This window comes from Erpetoichthys calabaricus, chromosome 6, assembly GCF_900747795.2.
Source record: "Erpetoichthys calabaricus chromosome 6, fErpCal1.3, whole genome shotgun sequence".
NCBI classification, from domain to species: Eukaryota; Metazoa; Chordata; class Cladistia; order Polypteriformes; family Polypteridae; genus Erpetoichthys; species Erpetoichthys calabaricus.
Genome location: NC_041399.2, coordinates 76,558,229 through 76,581,848, shown reverse-complemented (window position 1 = coordinate 76,581,848; position 23,620 = coordinate 76,558,229). Strand labels below are relative to the sequence as shown.

The window sequence follows — 23,620 nt, the reverse complement described above, 5'->3', positions numbered from 1 at the left end:
TCACATTTCAAGACCTCAGAAAATTTTGAGTTTAGAGCATCTGCTATTTCACTGTCTGTATTTTTTAATTCCCCTTGATTCGTCCATTCATTTTCATACTTCTCCACTTTGTTATTAATTTTCTTATATATATTAAAAATAGCACTGACCCCTCAGGGGCACCATTTTTGGCATCACCTAATTTGAATAAGTTTTCTCACGCCATAACCCTATGCCTCCTGTGTTTAGGCCAACTTTGTGCCCATCTAAACGTGACGCTTTGAACTCCCACTTCTTTTACTGTGACCACAAGCCTCTCACGTGGGACTTTATTAGAATATAGTATGGAAATAAAAATAATTCCCAAATATTCTTTACAGAGTTGTCATTTGAATCAGTATAACCAAAAACATCAACTTGGTGGTAAAACACTCAAAAACTTACAATTATTATCATATTGTTTATTTAATTAAAGACATGGGTTATTGGAGCAATTTTGGCCCTTTGTATATTGGGTGGCAGTGCACTGGAAAACCGAATTTTCACTGTAATGTTACATTTTCTGTTAGAAGTGGGGTGTTTAAAAGAGCATCTTGTTTTAAACATTGTGACATTCTGTCATCCACTTCTCATATAACTACAGTACAGACAGTCTTAAAATCTCTCATATTCATTTACGGTGTTTAATAGTTTAGTACATGTAATTTATCAAAAACTGTAGACAAAGACAACAGTCAGCTAAAAGTCAATATAGTAAAAGTCCTGAGTGTTCAATGATGATGTGGCTTTGGCTTTTAGAAGCATCAGACTCTCAGACTGGGGCAGGAATGGGGGAAGACTCCATGGCGCTCATATGCCATGCTCAAGTCAAAGACTTCTCTAATTTGGCCTTTAGAAAGCTGGAGGCTCCTCATGCAGCCTTTGAATGGAGTTTGTATGGTCAGGCAGTTCTGCTTTACATTACCTGCAACAAAAGCAGAAGCACTCAGTTAGAGCAGGCATTTAAATTCACACCCGATTAACAAATGACCCAAAAGCATGATATCATTAATCTAAACCTTAAAATCTGTGTGCCTTATTTCATTAGGAAAAGAATGGCATGCATTAAGTTACAGACAGTGATCAGCATGGTGACACAGCGGTTAGCTGTGCTACCTCATTGACCCAGCATCTACCCAGTTGTTGTTCATGTTCTCCGCACATTTGTCTGGGTTTTTGGTTTCCTCTCACATTGCCAGAGACGTGCATGTCATGTTAACTAGCCCTCAGTTTGTGACCCTGTCCTGGTCTAGTTTTTACCTTAAACCCAATGCTGTCAAGTGAGGCTCTGGCCACCCCATGAGATGGTCTGAGAATATACTGATATGTTATAAGGTCACCTGGTCTTGGCTTTCTTAGGATTTCTCCTGCTATAATTGTAATTTTATATCTTTTTGCTATCAAGCCAACTGTGACAGTCCTGATCTGTAATTTTAATTCATTTTAACTACTCTTCTGAAATATTAAACTTCAGTTTGTCATAATATTTTACGGAGATTTGCTGGTACTTCACCCCACTGTTTTAGTTATTGTAATTTAGTGTTGTAGAATGTTAAACAATTTCTTTAATAATAAGCTGTAACAATATAATTCCATATATTACAATTTACTAGTATATAATAGTAATTCAACACTGAAATACAGATGTGCACCTTCCCGCAGAATGTACTACGAGACTGGAACAATTGGCTTAATCAAGGCCACCATCCATGAGGACAACTGAGCTAATTGAACAAGCCAGACAGAATGAAGACTTCAGCTCGTGAACTGGATGTTCTGTGGCATATAATTGTTTGACAAAGCACAGATGCTCTTGGCCAGTTAGTCCTGGATATACTCCAACACAGTATCATGTTTTGCACTAAAAGTAAAAAAACAGGTTCTGGAAATGGATGAATTAGTTCATCATTAGTTCAAACATCTGTTAACAGGCATACATTTTATTTCTACTCCATTTTCCTACTACCTCTCACAAAGTTGGGTTAACAGCTAGACATGAAAGAAATGCTCCACCAAAAAAGTCATATTTGAAGTGATGGACGACAAAAAATTGTAATCATATGAGAAAGAACATAACACAGTTTCTGATGTAATAGGCATATACAGTATGGTGACCAATGCTGGATAACAGAAAACAATATCAAAAACATTCATGAAAAAATCTCACATGCATAATCCAAACATCAGATCTTCCAGGTGTATGCTCACTACATCCCAAATACATGTACAGTATTTTTACTAAAATGTTATTAGATAAACCACTTGTAGGAAATACTCTCATGAACGAAAATGAACATGCTCTGACCTGAGCAAGCGTTGGAATTGTAGAACAGCCTTTCATTGTTATATTTACAATCATATCCACAGCAAGAGTACCTCAGTATTATTTATCAGCAGTCAGTGAAACTGCATGGGTGAACTGACTTTCTGTTTGTTAAAATATCTCGGGTATGCTCAAGTTCAAGGTATATTCTCTTCATTATAAGGTTGTCACTCGCTTTCTTTTAATCTTTAGTTGTATATGTCTCTCAGTGCACTGTTGATATCATGTGAAGCACAACAATAGTCAATGGATCCAACATTTGCATTGGGATGGACTGCTGACCAATGAATGAGGGGAGAGGTGGGTTGTCAATTCAATTTCTTGGTCACACCTAAGAGCGTTCCATTTTTGTTTAAGAGCATTTTCCAGAAGTGGTATATTTAACAATATTTTAGTAAAAATGCATGTGTTTGGGACATTGTGAGCATATGACTTTGATTTCATATGTGGATTATACGACACGAGTAACATACAAAATTATCATTTTTGGCTAGAGTACCCCTTTAACATTTACGTAAAGCTAAATACAAAATTATTAATTCTGGACACAGTCTTCCTGCTTTTTTTGGACTTACAATTAGTTATGCTACTGGTCAGGATGAGTGACGCTGGGTGATGCCATGCTGTATTGGACTGAATGGCCAGTTTTCACCCAGACTCTTTTATATGTCACATAACTGTTCACATATGCCAGTATATAAGCCCTAAAGCTCATTCATTCACTCTTTTTTGATTGTTAGCACTAGAGACGAGTGGAGAAAGCATCCTACATGTAAAGCAGTCCTAGATGGTAAAAGTACACTAATAGCTGTAAACCCCCTGTCACATTTTACATGATAATCGCTGCATTTGTGGATACTACCAAGTAATACTCAAATAGGCAAATAAAAGAGAATACAGCAATTGTTTGGCAAGTGCAAAGCAGAATTGAAAAATGTGTTCTTGAGTGCTAAATGCTGCTGGGACAGGTTTTGGTCTCCTCTGACCCTGAATTGGATAAGGAAGATTTCAGAATGTCATTTCATAGTATGTAAAGTATGTTTTACGTAAGTCAGTCTCCTCCAAATGCCTTCCTGCTTACCATCAACATAACATTGCCTACATATACATACCAGGATAGCCACCAACATATATTGGATCATTAGTGTCTGCAGAAGTGGAGTGGGAATGGGGGTTGGCTACATGCACTGTTCTTCCATCGATGGTCAGGCTGATGCGATTCTTGCTCTTGTTAGCCTGCAGTTTATGCCACTTTCCATCACAGAGACTTGAGTCAGCATTTTTGGAAATGGCAGTAAGTCGCCCCGCTCCGTTATTCACATGGAATAGTACCTGAGTAAGAACATTTTGCAATGAAAGCGTGCCATAATAAGGCTTATAGCAGTGATTTCAGTTTCAAAGTTAGATGTTACCTACTTTTCCATTTACAAGCTCCAATCCAACTGCATCTACCTTTGCACTGCTAATTCCCAGAAAGACCCCGTTCTCTGCAGTGGCACGGAACTCAAATGATATAATGACATCAGATCGAACTTTATAGCCTTCTTTCACTATTTTGGAAGAAGAAAAAAAAGCAGGTCTTAGTTGTAAAATTGTGTGTTAAAAGTCAAACAGATATTATGAATTATGTTGGTTGTTAATATCAGATTTTCAGTGAGCATTCAAGTTACCTAAAAAGGTAAATGGATTATAATTGCAATTGTTTTTTAAAATTTAAAAGATTCACATATCACTAGATTTTCAAAGTTCATTCCAAACAGATAAGTTGTTATGTTTAAGAATTGTCATGTTGCTGCAGCTCAACGGTGATGCTGACCTTTGTAAATCTCAACTGTGAGACAATATGTAAAACAACTGGTGCTATAGGATCGAATGGGTTTATTTGAAAAGAGATGGCCATTTCTCTGGAGAACACTGATGTTGATTTTAATATTGATTACAACAAGCAGGCTGGTGTCAGTACAGGATCAATTAAAAACAACACAAAAAAGGGCAGGTGATGAGGAGATGAAAAACAGACAAACATACAAAAACACATTTAACTGGGAAAAAAAATGCCGAAGTGCTGTTTGAAAAAAACTGAAATGTCTAAAAACAAGGTTTTTGGTTAAAACTTAACAAGCACAAAAGTAGAGCTGCAGTAGAGATCGCACACCAAGTAATGCTAAGCACCTGTTTAACTAAAATAGCCAATAGCATGGCAGCAGTGCCAGGCAACTTATGCTAGTTGTCAGTCAGTAGAAAACAAATGAAGTGAATAAAAAATAGTACATGGAAGGAGTAGACAAAGATAAACTCTGAAGGAACAGCATGAAACATTCTACATGGCAACTGTGTATTACTTCATATCAATAGGGGTCTTTGATAATTTACACTAGATATTTTGTAACAGTTTAAAAATTACATTGTAAAAGAAATAACAAGTTGTACATCTATCATAATCAGGCCAGATCATGGAACTTTGTCTGCACAAAGTAACAAATGGCTACCATCAAAGCAAGACTTTGTCGGAAGCCTATATGGACAAAAGTTTGTTGCCCAAATCTTTGTCACATCCATGAATATCTCTGCTGCATTACCCATATTCAATATGTGTTAACTCACTGTCCCACTTGTAAAGTAAATGAACTGAAGAAACCATGCCACTTTTTAAAAAACATCTGTAATAACATGAACAGCAAGTCTGAATAATATAAATACTCAGATACAGTAGTCAACCCAACAAAAGACCAGGGCACATTTTTAACTTAAGAGTTTCACACACCCTACTTACATAGCACATAAAATAAAAATTACTTGTTATTTCCTGACATCGTAACTAAGGTTTATTCTACCCTTTGAGCCCAACACTGCCTGAAAAGATTCAAGGCCCTAAGATCATAAAATGGATTAAAGAGTTCAATAAAAGATGAATGGATGTATTTCAGCTCACTATACACAGCATCTAACATTTTAAATTTACCAGTTAATCTGTGAAATTGAAATTAGACAAAACAATTATATGATCCTAACAGATCTGAATACTTTGTCTGCTAAATATAGCGCATATGGGTCATGATAAAAGGCAACTGTAAATCAGCATAGCGTGGGTACATGTATTTGCTTGAATATGGACATGTGTCCCATCCAAAATTAAATCTCTTGTAACTATTGGGCTATATTACCTATATCTCTGTGAAAGCATGTTCTGAAAATTAATATATCCATATATCTCTCTTTTAGCTTTATGAAAATTTAAAACAAAGATTATAGCACCTGGCTATCTGTACAAACATATACTCTGTGTGTATATATATATATATACACGGGTAGGCAAAAGTAGGCTTATAGTCATTTGTATTATTGATTAGATAGATAGATAGATAGATAGATAGATAGATAGATAGATAGATAGATAGATAGATAGATAGATAGATAGATAGATACTTTATTAAAATAGCCTTATTAATTCAGTAGCTTTACTAACTTTATTAACTCTAAAGAATGTTACAATGGCATAGTGCGCATAGGTATAATCTTGTAAGTGCTCAAATTGCCAGTCTTCATTATTTACACATTCTTGTAGTCTACTTGTTAAGTAAGGATACATAATAATAACAATAAGAAGAACACAAATGAGAAGACAATACAAATAAATAATACAATAATCAATAAATAAATAAATAATAATACGAGAATAAACTCTGTGCTTTGCATACTCATAACTTTAAACCTACTTTTGCACACTCCTGTATATGCATGTATGAGAGTAGTATTAAAAGTAATGAGTATATTATAATTATCATAAAACGCCATCACACTCCTCAATTACATTTTGCATTCATACTTTAATACTAGAAAAAGCCAAGGCAGGGACACTTGATTTCGATAACATACGATGACTGAACTTCTTGCAAAGGAGGAAACCCTGGCTGCTGACAACCTCACACAACTTCAGTGTGTACAGTATGTAAACATGGATACATTAGTGTTCACAGTGTCAGAAGATGGCAAAAGCACAATAAACAGACACCCCAAAGTAATTGCCCATAAAATCGCCTCTATTAAGAGCAGTACAGAAAGAGCAGATGAAGTCTTCAAAGAGAACTGATGCTTGAAAAATCAGAGAACAATGTCTATTCAGGCAGCAGTGAATCTCTTCTTTGAAGTAAAGTTTAACAACAAGGTGGTTTTCAAACTATGGTAAAAAGGCACACAAGGCATGAACATTTGATTGACTACTCATATCAGTATCGAATGATGCATTATCTTTTGTACAACCTTCAAGCATTTTGTAGATTTATATTTTTCACTTTCTAATTTATGTTTTTGTATCTTCATATCTGCATTGAAACTATTTTTTAAGAATGCAGTTATATAAAAATAAGCTGCATTTAATTAACAAAAAATACATTGTTATATTTCCAATTGTTATACTGTACATATGTTCATGGAAAGCTAAACCTATTACACAACCATCAACAGTATATCTCACTTTCACTAAGTCCTCACATTATCTGGTATTCAGTATTCTAAACAGAATGCTGCATTTAAAAGGTATTGATTAAACACTGGAAAGGAAGAAAAAAATCACCCAGAGCAGCAAATCCAGTTCCATCGAAGTAGGAGCCCTCCTGAGCTGTGCTGAAACAACTGCCAACTGCATGGCCTGAGGTAGTACGGTCCTGAGTGAGAGGTTTATTATTTAACAGGATATTTCTGATACAGGCAGGGATACTGGATGTCACCTGAGTAAAATTAAATAAACCAACAATCAAAATAACAAACAAATACATATGTAAATAAGAGGCAATGGCCTAAAGTAAAGTTAAAGTGCTCTCTTTTGGTTAAACCCCTTTTTCTGCTAGTGCCTGCATAATGTCTTATGAAAGTAAACAAATATGTATTTCAAGAGAAAAAAACACTACCTATTAACCACAGCACAACTGTGGTGGTCATATATAATTAAATTATAATTAAATATAATTTACAAATAGCACCAAAACCCACTATTCTTCACTTATACAAGAATTCTTACATTCCCAATCTTTTTGATTGTGTAACCTAATGGAAGTCCTCCCAGGTAAAGCTTTCCTTCCACATCCAGTGAATTCCCATCCCCTACAGCTCCGACAGGAGGCGACTCTTTCCCATTAATGGCAATGGTGGCTTTTTTCTTAGCAAAATCAGTCTTGACCTGTAAAGATCAGGAAAGTTTCAGCATGAAAGCAAGGACAGGAAGTTGCGAGACCAGTTCAACAATTAAAAAAAAAAACTATTATCCTGTACAAATTTGTAGATGTAGAATAAATGCTACATGAATTTATGTTATTGTAATCCACCACATCTGATTCCATACATGACATATCTGTTAACATTAATAGAGCGGAGTGGTGGCTCTGAGGCTAGGGATCTGCACTGGCAATTGGAAGGTTGCCAGTTTGAATCCTGTAAATGCCAAAAGAGACTCTGCTCTGTTGGGCCCTTGAGCAAGTCCCTTAACCTGCAATTGCTGAGCGCTTTGAGTAGCGAGAAAAGCGCTATATAAATGCAAAGAATTATTATTATTATTATCCTAAATATTCTATGTATTGATTATTTGAAATATGTCTAAACAATTTGCAAAAACCTTTCTTTTGTTTGGTTAACTGATCCATAACTCATTCTATTTTAAATAAAGGAGTTTGTAAATATGTTATATACTGGTATGATTGCAACAGAGGATTGCAGATAAGTAACTGAACTTGAAAATGCTTCTTACTAAATCAACATATGAGTGAACACTTCACATTTTTCTTTCAGACTAAAACAAAAGAAATAAAGTCACACTGAAACTAGAAGAAAGAAGAATCATTTTGATGCTTTCGGCATATCTGAGGCAATTACGCTGAGTCCAAAGGAAGTGCACAGTAATAGTTCAGTAAAAACAAAGATCCAAGCAATCAGTTTCTGCCACCTACTAGCCTGTGACATTTTAACAAATGACACACCAGTCATAATGTAAGAGGAACTTACCGTATGCCATTGGCCATCATTAATCATGTCTGGTAGTGTAACTACTGCAGCTCCCTTGCCAAGGTCATAGATAAAATACAATTGGCCATCCAAGAGCTGCAATGTAGCATAATCCATCTGGTTTTTATGAGCCATAAAATAAACCAAGCCACTTGAAGCAAATGTTCGCAGAGTTAGTTGTATGGAAAACCTAATTTAATGGAGACAGAAAAAGGAAACAAATAAAGACTAACATTAATGTGAATAGAGGATGTGTGCTGTATAACTTCTAAATATTTCAATATACTAAAAATTACATTTGATGTTTCTGCCTTTGGCAGCCATTTATTTGCTAGAAAACGTTAACATTGAAATTTAGCAGCTACATGTTAAGTTCCTGTAGATTTTCTTTTATATCTTCTACTACATTTATGTTGATTCCTCTGTCCTGTCTTTGAAACAGGTACTCAGAAACATATAACAAAATAAAGTTAAACCTCACCTAATCTTAATCTGATTTAATAACAGTCTTAAAATTACTTAATAACATTAAAAGTATATGTAATTATTGTGCTTTTTCAATTAAACTATAATTATAAAAATGACCATCTGCTTTTGCTTAATAATGCAATGCTATTGCCTGCAGCATAATTTGCAACACTTAGTTCGTACAATGAAACAAAACACAAGATTTTACATATTAAATATAAAAAAGAAACACAAAATCATATCTGCACTGAATGTTACTCTAGAAGCAAACAGTACCACTGACACAATGACTTTTTAAGCTGTAAATTAGGCCAGTACAACTTAGTTACTTTTTGTTCTTTTTTCTTTCATTTCTGATTTATATTCACCAGGCTTTGTCATTATGCTCCATTATATTTCAAGGCAAAAAGTAACATAAAAAGGTATTACATTAACAGTGGCTAGACAATTTCAAAATAGCTTTCAAACAGCTCAGTTAGAAAATCAGGGCAATGCTCTTCTTTTTCTGTATACACTTTACAACAGGAGAGAGGTTGGGAACATGCACTGATAGCGCATTGCCACACCCACCACACTACGAACCACCAGGATTAGGACCCGAGTGCAATGGGTGACACCTCAGAACCAGGTGAGGTTTTTTTTTATAGTGGCTGGATGCCAAACCTACCACCAATCCCCAAGTTCTCCCTGTAAGTTGGAAGACCTGCTTGTCGGGCTGGATGCCGATTAACATCATACCCAGGACAAAGCAATTGCAGGTTACAGGCCTTGCTCAAGGCTCCAACAGAGTAAAGTCACTTATGGCATTTACAGGATGTGAACTGGCAACCTTCCGATTGCTGATGTGGATCCCTACCCTCAGAGCCAACACTCCACCCGGACCATACACAAAATCTTAAAAAAGAATACTACTTTAATACTACACATGGTGGATCTTCCCCTTTCTTCTACAAGCGTGATTATCTGCTAACTGGATGAGGGAATGTTTTTCAGCATGAAGGACCAATGTGTGAAAGAGAAAATCAATAGAATAGGATCCATGGAGGGAAGGGTAAAGCTCAGGAAACCAGCAGAAATTAAAGAATACAGGGGTGGGGGTTGATTTGTTCCGAATCTTTTTCTTTTTTTTTTCTTTTTGTAAAACTCGAGTTATGTGTATGGAGTGTTATTTGATTTAAAAAAAAATCAATACAATTAAAATATACTTCCAAAAAAAAAAAAAGAAAAAATGCAAAGGAGGAGGCGAAATCTGTCATCCAAAATAGGCAACAATGTTTAACATGCGATGTGCTAAAAACATAAAGTAAACGCCTGTGAAAGGACTTTCTTTCAAAAGAGAATAAACAAGAAAAGAAATATCAGTTACCAATCCATAGCCACTCATTTTACTGTGTGTGGTTGCAATAAGAAAGTGAAACACTTGAAATGTAGGCTTACTTTCTTTTCACAGTGGTCTCATCGAAAGGCATCACCATGTGACTGTTTGCCGACAAGCCAAATTGGTAGGCACTAGGGACTGTTTCAGGAATGTCTTCTTCAGCACACTACAGTTTTCAGGGAAGAACACACAAATCAGTAAAAGCAATACTGTATACCTCCACATTCTAGCCACTCCTGACAATGCTTTTGAAAAGAATAGGGTGTGAAGAAAACAGTTTGTCTAGTTCACATCAACAAAAACCATATGTAGCAAAAAAGGCAATTGTTTGTGCTTTGCATGTTAAAATAAACTGGTATACCAAAAATCTTTAATGATACATAGTAATCACAAATATTATAAATGAGTTTGTGACCCCATCAAAACAAACGCTGGCCCATGCACTCTTAACTCAAATGTGGAATAGACACAAGTGACCTAAATGAAAAGAAAATCTTCAGCAGGTTATGCAGTTTGCATGGCTGCCCTCTGCAAGTGTAGTGTGGTTACTGAACAGTACTGGGCAATCACATTGAATGTGGTTACAAGTTTTTATAGCAGTCTCTACAACTGGATGGCTCAGAGCAATGTACTGATTATCAAGCTACAAAATAACACATCGTATTTACCATAGAAACAATTTGTATTCAAAGTGACATTCATTTTTTCATTCATTCATTTAAATTTATTTGGCAGATGATTTTATCCAAAACATCTTACAACATTTGAGATACAAATATTTTTGTTTTTCCAATTGGAACACAGGCGAGTGAAGCAACTTGCTCAGGGTCACACAGTGTCAGTGGTGGGATTTGAACCCACAATCTCAGGGTATACAGTCCAATGCAATCTACAACCTAACTGGCAATTGAGAACAGAACCCCAGGTTGCTGCAAATTCAGGAAGAAAAAAACTCTGAAGCATAACAGGCTTTGCAGAAAGCAGAACTCTGGATCTCCAGAGCAGCTACACCCTTAGTAACAAAACAGTAATCTGTACAATATGAAATGTCCAGTTTCCTGTCCACAGCTGAAGTAGAAGCAGGGAATGGGTCTATTTAGTCTGTGGCATTCTGTCTGGAAGTCTAACTTTAAAAAAATTAGAATCACCATGGCTCAAACAGCAAAATCTGTTTTAATAAGCACCTGTGGAATTGTAACCAACAGTTATTTAATTCTTATTTATTCTGGTAACACAGCCAGTTGTAATTCTTCTTATGGTTGGGCCTTGTCTATATCACAGAACCCCCTGGTGGATGTAGCTTTTACTGTAGCACAGGAATTTTACATGCATTCTTCTATTTATTCTATAAACTTTGATCTATTCTGCAAGTATTTTTCCAATGTAAGACATTAGTCAGAAATAAATGTACTAACATATATTTAGACTATGGAAGAAAACATCAAAGAAACACGAACAAAACAAATGTGTCAGAGAGCACGCAAAGTACATGAAAGTGTCTTTACTGGCCAAAAAATGCTTGTTTCAATTTGATTAACTAGTACTCATCTTTGCATCATATGTAATAACACAATTTGAGTATTTAAAGCAAAATTTCCCTTTTTTTTAAATCTGAAGTGCAAAATATAGTTATTTCATATTGATCATTATGTTAAGGATGCAGAGGGTTCATTTTCATCAGAAGCAATACAATAATTGGAAGAGTGATGTTTAGTGAACAGCCAAATCACCAGTCAAAGCCTGTAAAGAAGACAACCATTTACCTTGGTCAGTTGTGTCTCTTTTAGGTCCTGATCCATGGCACTCTCCAGAAGAGTAGATTCTGTGACTGGTAAGACTTGAGTTGGATCTGGATGGACTAGAGAGTCAAGTCCTTCATTATCAGGTTGGACAGTAATCTTAGGCCTCTCCTCTAACAAACAGCTGCCCAGGTCAACATTTTGGTATTTCACTGCAGTGGTAAGATCCAGAAGCCTATGCACACAAAGCAACAAAAATACTTTTGGTATAACCAGTGGTAAAAACACAGCAAAGGAAGGAATTGGCTTGCTTGTATACGAAAGTCCCATAAATACGAGGGCAATCCCAAAAGTAAGGTCTCCAAAGCGGTGGGGACGTAGAGAAACTGTTCGTACGGCTGTTGGCCACACTGTTGTGATTGGTGCTTCCTCCACTCCCAAATAAGAATGCGCGGCTTCGCTGGGATGCTCAATCTTGGCTTGGCAGCCCTTGAAAATGGAACACCCGTTGAATGCTACCGCCAAGTGCGAAGTTCGCGCAGTTATTCGATTTTTGAATGCAAAAGGCGTTAAACCGGTTGAAATTCATCGCAAATTGACGGAAGTGTATGGACAGTTGTGCATGGATGTCAAAAACGTTCGCAAGTGGTGTAGAGAGTTTACAGCCGGTCGTACTGAAATTCACAATGAACAAAGGAGCGGGAGACCGTCAATTTCCGACGAGACAGTCGCGAAGGTTGAGGAAAACATGCGTAAAGATCGGCGGATCGCTCTGCACCCAGTGACTACCACCTGTTCCCAAAGTTGAAAGAACATTTGTCCGGAAGGCAATTCTTCTCCGACGAAGAGGTGAAAGATGAGGTTCAACGCTTCCTGAAGGACATGGCGGCGAGCTGGTGTGACATGGGCATTCTAAAGCTACCACAGCGTCTACAAAAATGCATCGACCGAAATGGCGATTATGTAGAAAAATAAACAATTCTTTAACCTTTAAAATGATGTAAATATTATAGAAAATAAACGGTTGTTTGTATTTCTAAAAAAATAGGAGACCTTACTTTTGGGATTGCCCTCGTATAATGGAGGATGCCTATTCATTTATAATTCCTACTTTTTAACAGAAAAGCAAACAACCAAGCTCAAAGAATCTAGAAAAAAAATCTGCTCTATCAAATTTCATACTTCAAATTTTGTATTTTAGCTTAGATTCCTGTCACCAAGAATCCTCCAAGCCTCCAATAAACCAGCATTACAAATGGGCAGCAGCATAGACAGCATTACCCACCTGTTATAGCACATAATGTGTGTCAGGCCCACTATGAGAAAAGACTAGCATCCAGCCTGTCTTTGTATACTGCCCTACATCTAAGGTAATACAAAACATCTGAGCTCACTAATGAAATGACACAACGTCAACACTGATCAGGATGTCTTTAAACAGGCAAAAAGTAAATCATCAATGTCACAAATTTTGCCTGAGATGTGAAATTTATTAAAATGGCAACCTACTTTTCAGTCTATATTTAATGTTATCAGTAAAATAGACTCAGTGATTAAATCAGCTTTGACGTGTATTTGTCTAAGGTAGACCCCAGCACTAATAAAAACAGGAAGTAAGTTCAGTAAGATTTTTCATTCTGTTCTTTTATAAATATAATAGTAAGATTGCTTTCACTACTTGTATTTTTTACTGCATATTGGATATATACAGGGTGGGCCATAAGTTTCCATACATATGGTTTTTAACATTTTATTTTCCGGATGCTTGGATTGGTCGCCGTGGTCCTGTGGAGTGGTCTCCCAGATCCCCAGATTTCACCCCACTTGATTTTTATCTTTGGGGGTATTTGAAGGCCATGGTGTATTAGGAAAAGATACAAAACATAAATCATCTTAGGGAACGTATCACCAGCGCCATTACAAGCATAACTGCAGCTGTGCTAATACGTGTTCATCAGCAGTGGCGGACACGTATTGAAATGTGCTTTCAAAACAATGGCAGTCATGTAGAGCATATTATATAAATAAAAATGTTTTTTCATAAAAAAAAGTTTATTTTCCTATGTATGGAAACTTATGGCCTACACACAACTTATGTGCACACACACAATATGTATTTTCAAGTGCATGCTTACATTTTTAGGAAATTATTCTACAATTATCCAACAAATTTCAGAACTACTGTATCTATATGTATTAAACATACTAAGCATTATCAATTCAAACCTCATGAATTTGACAAGATACTGTTAATGTTATAGCTGCACACCAACAGGCATGATCCCTGAATACTCAAAGTAACATGACCTTTTTCAAGATATAAACACAGGAGGTACAAAGGGTACATTAGCAACATTAATCAGCAAGCATTTCAGTTCAAATCTGTGAGCAGAATATTAGCAATAAATTAATTTCTAATGCAACACCTTGAAAATATTTTAATTTGGGATATTTATATTTATTTTTGATAGAACATAATGACAAGAAAACAGGCCGTCTGTAGGTTGTTTTCTCAGTTTTATACAATTTTTATATGTTTTCAAATTCTAGTTATGTATGTAATATTTAATGCAGTCTCTTCCATGGCTAGTTCTTGACATACATTTAATGCATTCTGGACTTCACATTGGAATTAATAGTTATGAAAAATTTGTGAATGATGTTTCACGTTAACAATTACATGGTTATCAGCCAAATGTTTACTGCTGTAATAACTTATTTTTAAGCATTTAATTGCAGTATTACCTTATGAGCTAGATACGAATGATCACCAAAGCTATGAAACTGTACTAGGTGAACTCTTTGAACTCTAATATTTTAAGTACTTACTCCATGTTTAATCCAAGGTTCTTGATGCAGCCATAGAAGGATCTAATAGTCTTTAAGTGTGTAGCCTCTCCTGGTGGAAGACCTCCTAAGTAGACATTGGTGACAAGAAGAGGTGTACTCTCTGCCGATGAGGCAAGCCTAAACTCAGAAGGGCTTCCCTCATCCACTTGCACCTTCACTAACCTGTCAAGAAAAAGTGTTCATTTGAAAACTTCATGTTGTTACAGAGAAACTTCACGTTGTTAAAAGAGATTGAAAAATTGTGTTTCAAGGAGACATGATAGAGGAGTGGTTAGTAATGCATCATCACAGCTCTGAACAATAGGGTTCAGTTCTCAGCACAAACTATTTAGATGTCACTATGTTTATGCAATTTGTTTCCAAGAAACATCTGTTTCAGTCCTAATCCCAAAGATGTCTGTATTAAATTGACTGATAATCTTAAATTGATCTCTATGAGAGGAGAGGGGTGTCTGATAGGGTACCCTTTGTTGAACACTGCCCCATTCACAGTCGGTCCCTGTACTGTTTTTGGGTGGGCTCAGGCAACCCATAAAAGTTTACTGGAGTTAGTAGGTTCAGAAATGGATTGGTGGACATACTGTGTTGATATACAATAATTAGAAAAGCAGTAATTGTAAGACATCATGTGTCTAGGCACATGCACAACCTTGCCGCACGCAAACATCTCAGAGACAACAACTAGTCATTAGATTCAAACCGAGGATGCCATGTGGTGGTAGCCCTGCTCACTGCACTTGCATGACACCCACTTCAATAATATATAAACTATAAATTTTGGTGATATATATATATATATACTCATAAATGTGCAGAAGAAAAAAGGATATGCAAGCCCATATTTTTAAGAGCATAAAAACATATGTAAATAAGTATCTTATTGTGTGCCACAAACCTCTTTATTTATACAGGGAAGGCATGAATTGTACTATAACATAACCATGATGAAGAGACAGAGAGAAGCTGGGAGCATGTGGCGATAGTGCGTTGCCACACCCACCACATGTCAAACCACCTGGATTGAGACCTGAGTGCAGTAGGTGACACCTCAGTACCACACTGGAACAGTGTGTGGTTTTTCACAGTGGCTGCAGTGCCAATCCAGCCACCAACCCCCAAGTTTTCCCTGTACGTTGCAGTAAGTGCATTCAGGGCTGGATGCAGATTAATGTCATACCCAGGATGAATCAATTGCAGGCTAAAGGCTTTGCTCAAGGGCCCTACGGAGTACAGTCACTTCTGGTGTTTATGGAATTTGAACCAGCATCTTGCAGATTATTGGTGCAGATCCCTAGCCTCAGAGCCACCAGTCCGCCCCACAAGGAAGCATCTAGCAAATCTTTGTTATTCATAAACCAATTATGTCAAATAGATTTGTGGTTAAATGAAACTGCAGTGATCACTGCAATGCTGCCACGATTCCATCATAATGTGGTTATCAATTACCTGAAAAGTGTATTCAATACTCCCACTGACTGCAGAATATTTTGGAAATTGTCATATTCAAGGGGCATGCTCAGTTACTTCATTAAACAGAATCTCCCTTTCCTCCAAATGTGGTCACATAACTTCCTTTTGGAAAGTTCTTACTGTAAGTTAAAAATCCTGAGAAACTCAACAATGTATTGTCAGATATAGTATAAGCTTTAAAAAAACTTTAAAAAATTACGGTAAACTGTGTCTACTTTTGTTACCATTCTTAAGGAACAACATACTGGCTACAAAAAATATTTTATCCTCATAATTTAAAAAAAAATTATGTAAAGTGTTATGTCATGTTAATTTTATTAAATGGGATTTATTGCCAATCATTGACAATGAATGCAGTAGACATCTATATGCTAGCACTACAATCCCTGAAGCCTACGAAAAAACTCTGAATCCTGGGCCACCTTAAATTCCTTTGCACCTCTCCATTAGCGTCTTTTATTTTGTAAATGTGTCCATCAGCACAAGCAGCAAACAGCCTGCTGTCCCATCCCCCAACTGCTGCAGTCAACTCGGGCACAAAGTTCTCCCAGCACAGGTCTTGTTTATCTCGGTGTGAGGTGCCTGGAGTTGTATAGATTAAATAATATATCGTTATTTGGAACACATGCATTTCATGTGTGTTCTGTGTCTACAACAATCTATGTAAATGTACGATGACAGCAAATGCGAGAAATGCAAGAAATGTTGAACACATACCTAAAAAAAAACTTTTTCATGTTACAGTACTAACAACAAAATTTTGACATGAAGTGTATAATGTGTGAAGACTGAAGCCAAATATCATATAAATACTTTCACAAAAGGCACACGTATAGCAAAACAAGTGCACTTTTATTCAAAAATACTGTATATCCGCAGACAAGGAAATCGGGTTAGGGTATGACGCTGACATGACTGCTTGGGTGGTGCAATGGTAAGAGCTACTGACTCATAATCAAGAGATCACGAGTCTGAGTCTGGCTGCTAACCAGAATTACTGTTTTGAGTAGTCAGCTGCTCTTACTGTTACTATTATTGAATAAAAACATAGATTTGAGTCTGTAACAGCCAGTGTAAATTTATGGTAGGTTGGCATTTTTTTTTTCAGTTTTATTCTCTCAGTCACGTTCACGCTGATCCGATCCCCAAATTGATCTGACACTGCTGTTTTCAAATAAAAACATGCTATAACAGAGGTGAACTCGGATGAGTATGAGGGTTCTACATTGGGGAAAGAGAACAGAAGCCCTCCCTGCAAGAAATGTCCACTCACACATAAGAACAATGCAGCTACATCAGGCGTAAAGGTGAAAGGCACCGTTTGGATGCAGCAAGAGACCAGGGCATCATCCTGCCAGTGGATATTATTGGTCAATCTGTCATGCATGTCCTGTTGTCTTGAATGTGCACTGATTGTTGTCACTTTTTAACCTTTCCTTTTCTTTGCCCAAAAATAGGTCATAGGCCAATCTGTGATGACCCTGTAGGTGAATTTTAAGGTTTGTGGGATTTCTACCCTTAATCTGTAGGGCACACCTCATATACTGCTCCAAAGCAATCGCTGCTTTCAATGTTGTATTTAAAAAAAAAAATGTTCCCATACAGGACTGTTGTTTTATACCACCTAAGCTGATTTCTATAGCCGTCTCAGTTAGAGTAAGTCTATAAACATAATTTTGCCATGTGCAGGCTCAAAAAGTTCTGAAAAATCAGAAAGTAGATTCTATTGTGTTCTGATAGATACTATCATGAAAAACAGATGGGGACGTAGGAGGTAGTGGTCCCCTGGGCTTAAATCATTGTTTGGGACCAACCTAGCTGTGCTAAGGGGAACACTGGCATAGCAGTATGTAATGTCAAGAGTTAGAAGTAGCCGAGAGTTGAATATCCACTACACAACAATGATAAGAGTGTGCATTAGGTGTATGGACAGTCAGAAAACGACAGAAACAGAATCTAAGTTTATGAGTGAATATATATTATTCTGCTCCAGAAAATCTGGGGCTGATGTCTAATTAGGAAGAATGAAGAGATTAAACATAGTCTGAAGCCTTGCAAAGTTAGAAACCGAAAACTAATTGATCTGTCATCAAGCTTAATCAAAAATATCAAAAAAGTCAAGTGAAAAAAAGCACAAACTTGTAAACAGAAGACTGAGAAACAAAATGCACTAGTTACTAAAAGTTTTCACCCAGAACTTGAATAACTAAAAGATCTTTAAGCTGATCTTAATATCTTTAAACTCATGACGTCTTTAAATAAAAGTGTTTACAACAAAATGTTATCACAATAAGATTCAGCAAAATTATAAACTCTCACCCATCAGAATATATATATATATATATATATATATATATATATATATATATATATATATATATATATATATATATATATATCCATCCATCCATTTTCCAACCCGCTGAATCCAAACACAGGGTCACGGGGTCTGCTGGAGCCAATCCCAGTCAACACAAGGTGTAAGGCAGGAACCAATCCCGGGCAGGGCACCAACCCACCGCAGGACACACACACCAAGCACACACATTACATACATACATACATACATACATACATACATACATACATACATACAGGTAGTTGTCATGTTTAGTTCCAATGGATTGGTCGTAAGTTGATCTGCAAGTACTGTATTGTAAATCTCTGAAGTCATATTGTTTGTTTTATATCCTTTTTTATCCTCATTCTTAGCACACTGTGTAGATTTCCTATCTTTTTTGTGTAAATTACTTTTTTTATTTTATTATTTTGTTTCGTCATTACTAATGCTTGCATGGGTGCCGAACCTTTACCAGCTTCACAAATTCTTTCTTTGTCTGTGTTATGTTATGTCATCAGTGTTTGTCTCTCCCAGTGTTCATTGGGTTAACTGTAAGAGGAGGAATTGTCCCAGCAGAGTTTGAGCACCCATATGTTTTCTGTTCATTTCATTCTGTTAATAATAACCATTAACAGATAAAGGAGTTCAGTGTGGTTGCATCATGAGTCACAACGAAGAAGGTTCCAAGGTTAACCGTATTCAAAGCCAGAGAGCAGCAGTACAGCGTGAGCGGTGAACACTGGTTTCAATTACTTAAAGTCACATGTGATCGCATTCTCTTTCTTTCCTCCCTCATACTACTTGATCACTTTCATTTCTGTGTCAATATCAATTGCCTTTTTTCTTGTAATTGTAAGACAAATGTAACTTACCGTAGTTGAACCACTACAGATAATAAACAGAGATTGAGAAGAATGAGTCATGGCATATGGAGGTGGCGTGACACAGTTAATTGCCTGTGAGACACGGTAGCAGTCATAAGTTGAATGGTTGCAAGACTCATTGGTCGAAAGTCAATGGCTACCTGTACTGCATATATAACATGCTAAATGTTAACAAACAGAGTATAGTCCTTAAGCTATCTATTGAGAGAGGGAGAGAGACAGAATGAACGGGGGCGTTAGGAATATTTTAAAACATTTTTTGCCACAAATAATTTAAAATATCAGGTATTTTCAACTGTAAATATAAAACTAATAAATAAATAACACATTAGCAGGTTGCGGTTTCATAGTTATTCTTTTTCCTTTTGCCTACCTTCGATTGCGATGCAAGATGATAGAATGATCCTGTCCATCACTGAAGGTTCCAGTCTCTGATTTGATTATCACTTTTTTTGTGCTAGTCTCTTCTCCACTATTCACGTGGACTTCTACATTGCCATCAATAAGCATGACAGCAAAGAAAGGCTGAAAACAGAGTTTATTGTCATTGAAATCACATTTCAGTTAATCTATCTAATGATTAAACTCAATACATGAGTCACAGGAAGATTCAGAAATTTTTATGGAATAAAATCCAAAATAAATAGTAAATTAAAAATAAATAAAACTTCAATTTCTATATGAAATGAGGCAACAAAATGCATATAATGTGAACTCATTTATAGGAATGAATCTAAATTCCAAGTGCAAACATAGTGGTGACAAGTACAAAGAGGAGTATTAATTTGTCAGTTTTCCAACATGCTGAATTTACTACAAATTCACATTTCTGTCATGTGAACAGAAAACAATAAAATTCTATCTTGCATGACTTACCATGCAAAATGTCACACATGAGATTACCAATCACCTTGCTGAGGTGTGCTACACACACTATAGCCTTTCTAACACAAGATGTAATCTGTGCCATTTAACATAACATAACATTTAGAGATAGTTGCAAGTCTGTAAATAAACAAGGCAAATTATAAAAACAAGTTTACCAGATGTGTTTGCCTTCTTTTACGGTTTCCACTTTTAGTAATGCCAGCCAAAATCACTCCAGTGTCATTTTTTGTGGAAAATGTCGCCATTAGTTCTGATTCTGGTGACAGTGGGAAAGGCAGCAGCTCCAGGAATCCATTTTTCAGGACACTGACACTACGAATAGGCTGAAACATACAATGGAGAAAATCATATCCTTCTGGTAATCTTAATGCACATATTGTAAAAAACATATTATGAATTAATACAAAGAAGGACACTAAAATTAGGACTGATTGTCTAACAGCCACATTCTAAAACTTTCAATTATTATAAAAGTTTACATGTTGAGACTTTTTGTGCCACATCATTCACATAATAGTATATTGTTTCATGTAGAAAAATATTCAGTTAAAATCTTTTAAGAAAAAGATTTTATGTTATAAAAAAGAATTCATTTAGCCATTTCATCTGTGAAACTAAAACCAACTTTCACTATGGTTTTCCAAAAATGATTTATTAAAGGCACACATCACTACAGTTCAAGACTTAAATCTCTTACCTCCAACACACAACCTTTTCTCACACCATAAGAGTCTTTTAGCAAATCAAAGTTAGAGTTAGATATCTCTAAGTTTTTAATGCACCCCACAAATGATCTACTAATTAGTGGTCTTCTGAAAGAGAAAAAACAATAACAATTATTAAGCATGTGAAGTTATCTTATACTGTAGTGCTTAACATTTTTATTAATTAAAATATGCAATTTTTAACATTAATGAAACTGAAAATACCTGACTGGTCTTGAGCGAGGGAGCCCTCCAATGTAGATGGGGTCCTTGTCTGAACGATTGAGATCAGAAGAAGTGCCTGGAGACACGCCTTGTTTTTGCTCAGTACTATTGGCTGCAGAACCATCCATTACAACTAGATAACCTAAAACCAGAAGAATAGTCACTTTTCTTTCAATAGAAAGATGAAAAGTGGTGGTTTTATTTATATATATATATATATATATATTTATATATACAGTGCATCCGGAAAGTATTCACAGCGCATCACTTTTTCCACCTTTTGATATGTTACAGCCTTATTCCAAAATGGATTAAATTCATTTTTTTCCTCAGAATTCTACACACAACACCCCATAATGACAACATGAAAAAAGTTTACTTGAGGTTTTTGCAAATTTCTTAAAAATAAAAAAACTGAGAAATCACATGTACATAAGTATTCACAGCCTTTGCTCAATACTTTGTCGATGCACCTTTGGCAGCAATTAAGCCTCAAGTCTTGTTGAATATGATGCCACAAGCTTGGCACACCTATCCTTGGCCAGTTTCGCCCATTCTTCTTTGCAGCACCTCTCAAGCTCCATCAGGTTGGATGGGAAGCGTCGGTGCACAGCCATTTTAAGATCTCTCCAGAGATGTTCAATCGGATTCAAGTCTTGGCTCTGGCTGGGCCACTCAAGGACATTCACAGAGTTGTCCTGAAGCCACTCCTTTGATATCTTGGCTGTGTGCTTAGGGTCGTTGTCCTGCTGAAAGATGAACCATCGCCCCAGTCTGAGGTCAAGAGCACTCTGGAGCAGGTTTTCATTCAGGATGTCTCTGTACATTGCTGCAGTTAGCTTTCCCTTTATCCTGACTAGTCTCCCAGTCCCTGCCGCTGATCCCCAATCCCCACAGCATGATGCTGCCACCACCACGCTTCACTATAGGGATGGTGCCAGGTTTCCTCCAAACGTGACGTCTGGCATTCACACCATACAGTTCAATCTTTGTCTCATCAGACCAGAGAATTTTCTTTCTCACGGTCTGAGAGTCCTTCAGGTGCCTTTTGGCAAACTCCAGGCAGGCTGCCATGTGCCTTTTACTAAGGAGTGGCTTCCGTCTGGCCACTCTACCATACAGGCCTGATTGGTGGATTGCTACAGAGATGGTTGTCCTTCTGGAAGGTTCTCCTCTCTCCACAGAGGACCTCTGGAGCTCTGACAGAGTGACCATCGGGTTCTTGGTCACCTCCCTGACTAAGGCCCTTCTCTCCCGATCGCTCAGTTTAGATGGCCGGCCAGCTCTAGGAAGAGTCCTGGTGGTTTCGAACTTCTTCCCACTTACGGATGATGGAGGCCACTGTGCTCATTGGGACCTTCAAAGCAGCAGAAATTTTTCTGTAACCTTCCCCAGATTTGTGCCTTGAGACAATCCTGTCTCGGAGGTCTACAGACAATTCCTTTGACTTCATGCTTGGTTTGTGCTCTGACATGAACTGTCAACTGTGGGACCTTATATAGACAGGTGTGTGCCTTTCCAAATCATGTCCAACCAACTGACTTTACCACAGGTGGACTCCAATTAAGCTGCAGAAACATCTCAAGGATGATCAGGGGAAACAGGATGCACCTGAGCTCAATTTTGAGCTTCACGGCAAAGGCTGTGAATACTTATGTACATGTGCTTTGTCAGTTTTTTATTTTTAATAAATTTGCAAAAACCTCAAGAAAACTTTTTTCATGTTGTCATTATGGGGTGTAGTGTGTAGAATTCTGAGGAAAAAAATGAATTTAATTCATTTTGGAATAAGGCTGTAACATAAGAAAATGTGGAAAAAGTGATGCGCTGTGAATACTTTCCGGATGCACTGTATATATATATATATATATATATATATATATACTGTATATAGTGTGGAGGACGGCTGGAGCCTTTACCCAGCCTGGATGCCCTGAGTATGGAAGGACCAGAGGAGAGAGTATTTTTTAAGATCACTTCTCCCCCGTACTGGCACCGGGGCCACAGGTCATGAGCATGGAAGCACAACCCTGCTGGGGCCTGTGGTGACCACCGGGGGGCACCTGGACATCTGCCACACCCGTAAGTGCTGCCGGAGGAACCTTGTTGGGCACATGGACTCCTTCACAGTCACAGAGAAAGTCTAGTGCACTTTGTTTTGCATGTACTCTGATGGGACTCAAGCCTTCCTTTACTCTTAAGCCTGAATACTTTAAAAAAAAAACACTAGTTGTCCTTTATTTTTCCTGGCCTAACCTGTTTGTATACTCTTCTGTTAGAACCACACAGTACTGCCAAATGGCGGTTTGGAGGAATTCTACCAGTCCTCATTTGGAAT

At 36.9% G+C, this 23,620-nt stretch overlaps 1 protein-coding gene across 1 annotated transcript in view; it reads right to left on the bottom strand.

Moving 5' to 3' along the window:
• Positions 1-425: 425 nt before the first annotated feature.
• The window catches only part of lama1 (laminin, alpha 1), a 200,034-nt gene continuing 176,839 nt past the window's right edge, over positions 426-23,620 (bottom strand). The window contains exons 51-63 of the mRNA XM_051928752.1: positions 21,283-21,424; positions 21,051-21,165; positions 20,509-20,676; positions 19,839-19,990; positions 14,750-14,932; positions 11,945-12,155; positions 10,241-10,347; positions 8,336-8,525; positions 7,359-7,517; positions 6,915-7,068; positions 3,758-3,891; positions 3,454-3,673; positions 426-943 (exon numbers count right to left, since the gene is read on the bottom strand). Coding sequence (XP_051784712.1) covers positions 783-943; positions 3,454-3,673; positions 3,758-3,891; positions 6,915-7,068; positions 7,359-7,517; positions 8,336-8,525; positions 10,241-10,347; positions 11,945-12,155; positions 14,750-14,932; positions 19,839-19,990; positions 20,509-20,676; positions 21,051-21,165; positions 21,283-21,424 — 2,096 coding nt within the window. The 3' untranslated portion in view covers positions 426-782. The remainder of the gene's footprint in view (positions 944-3,453; positions 3,674-3,757; positions 3,892-6,914; positions 7,069-7,358; positions 7,518-8,335; positions 8,526-10,240; positions 10,348-11,944; positions 12,156-14,749; positions 14,933-19,838; positions 19,991-20,508; positions 20,677-21,050; positions 21,166-21,282; positions 21,425-23,620) is intronic.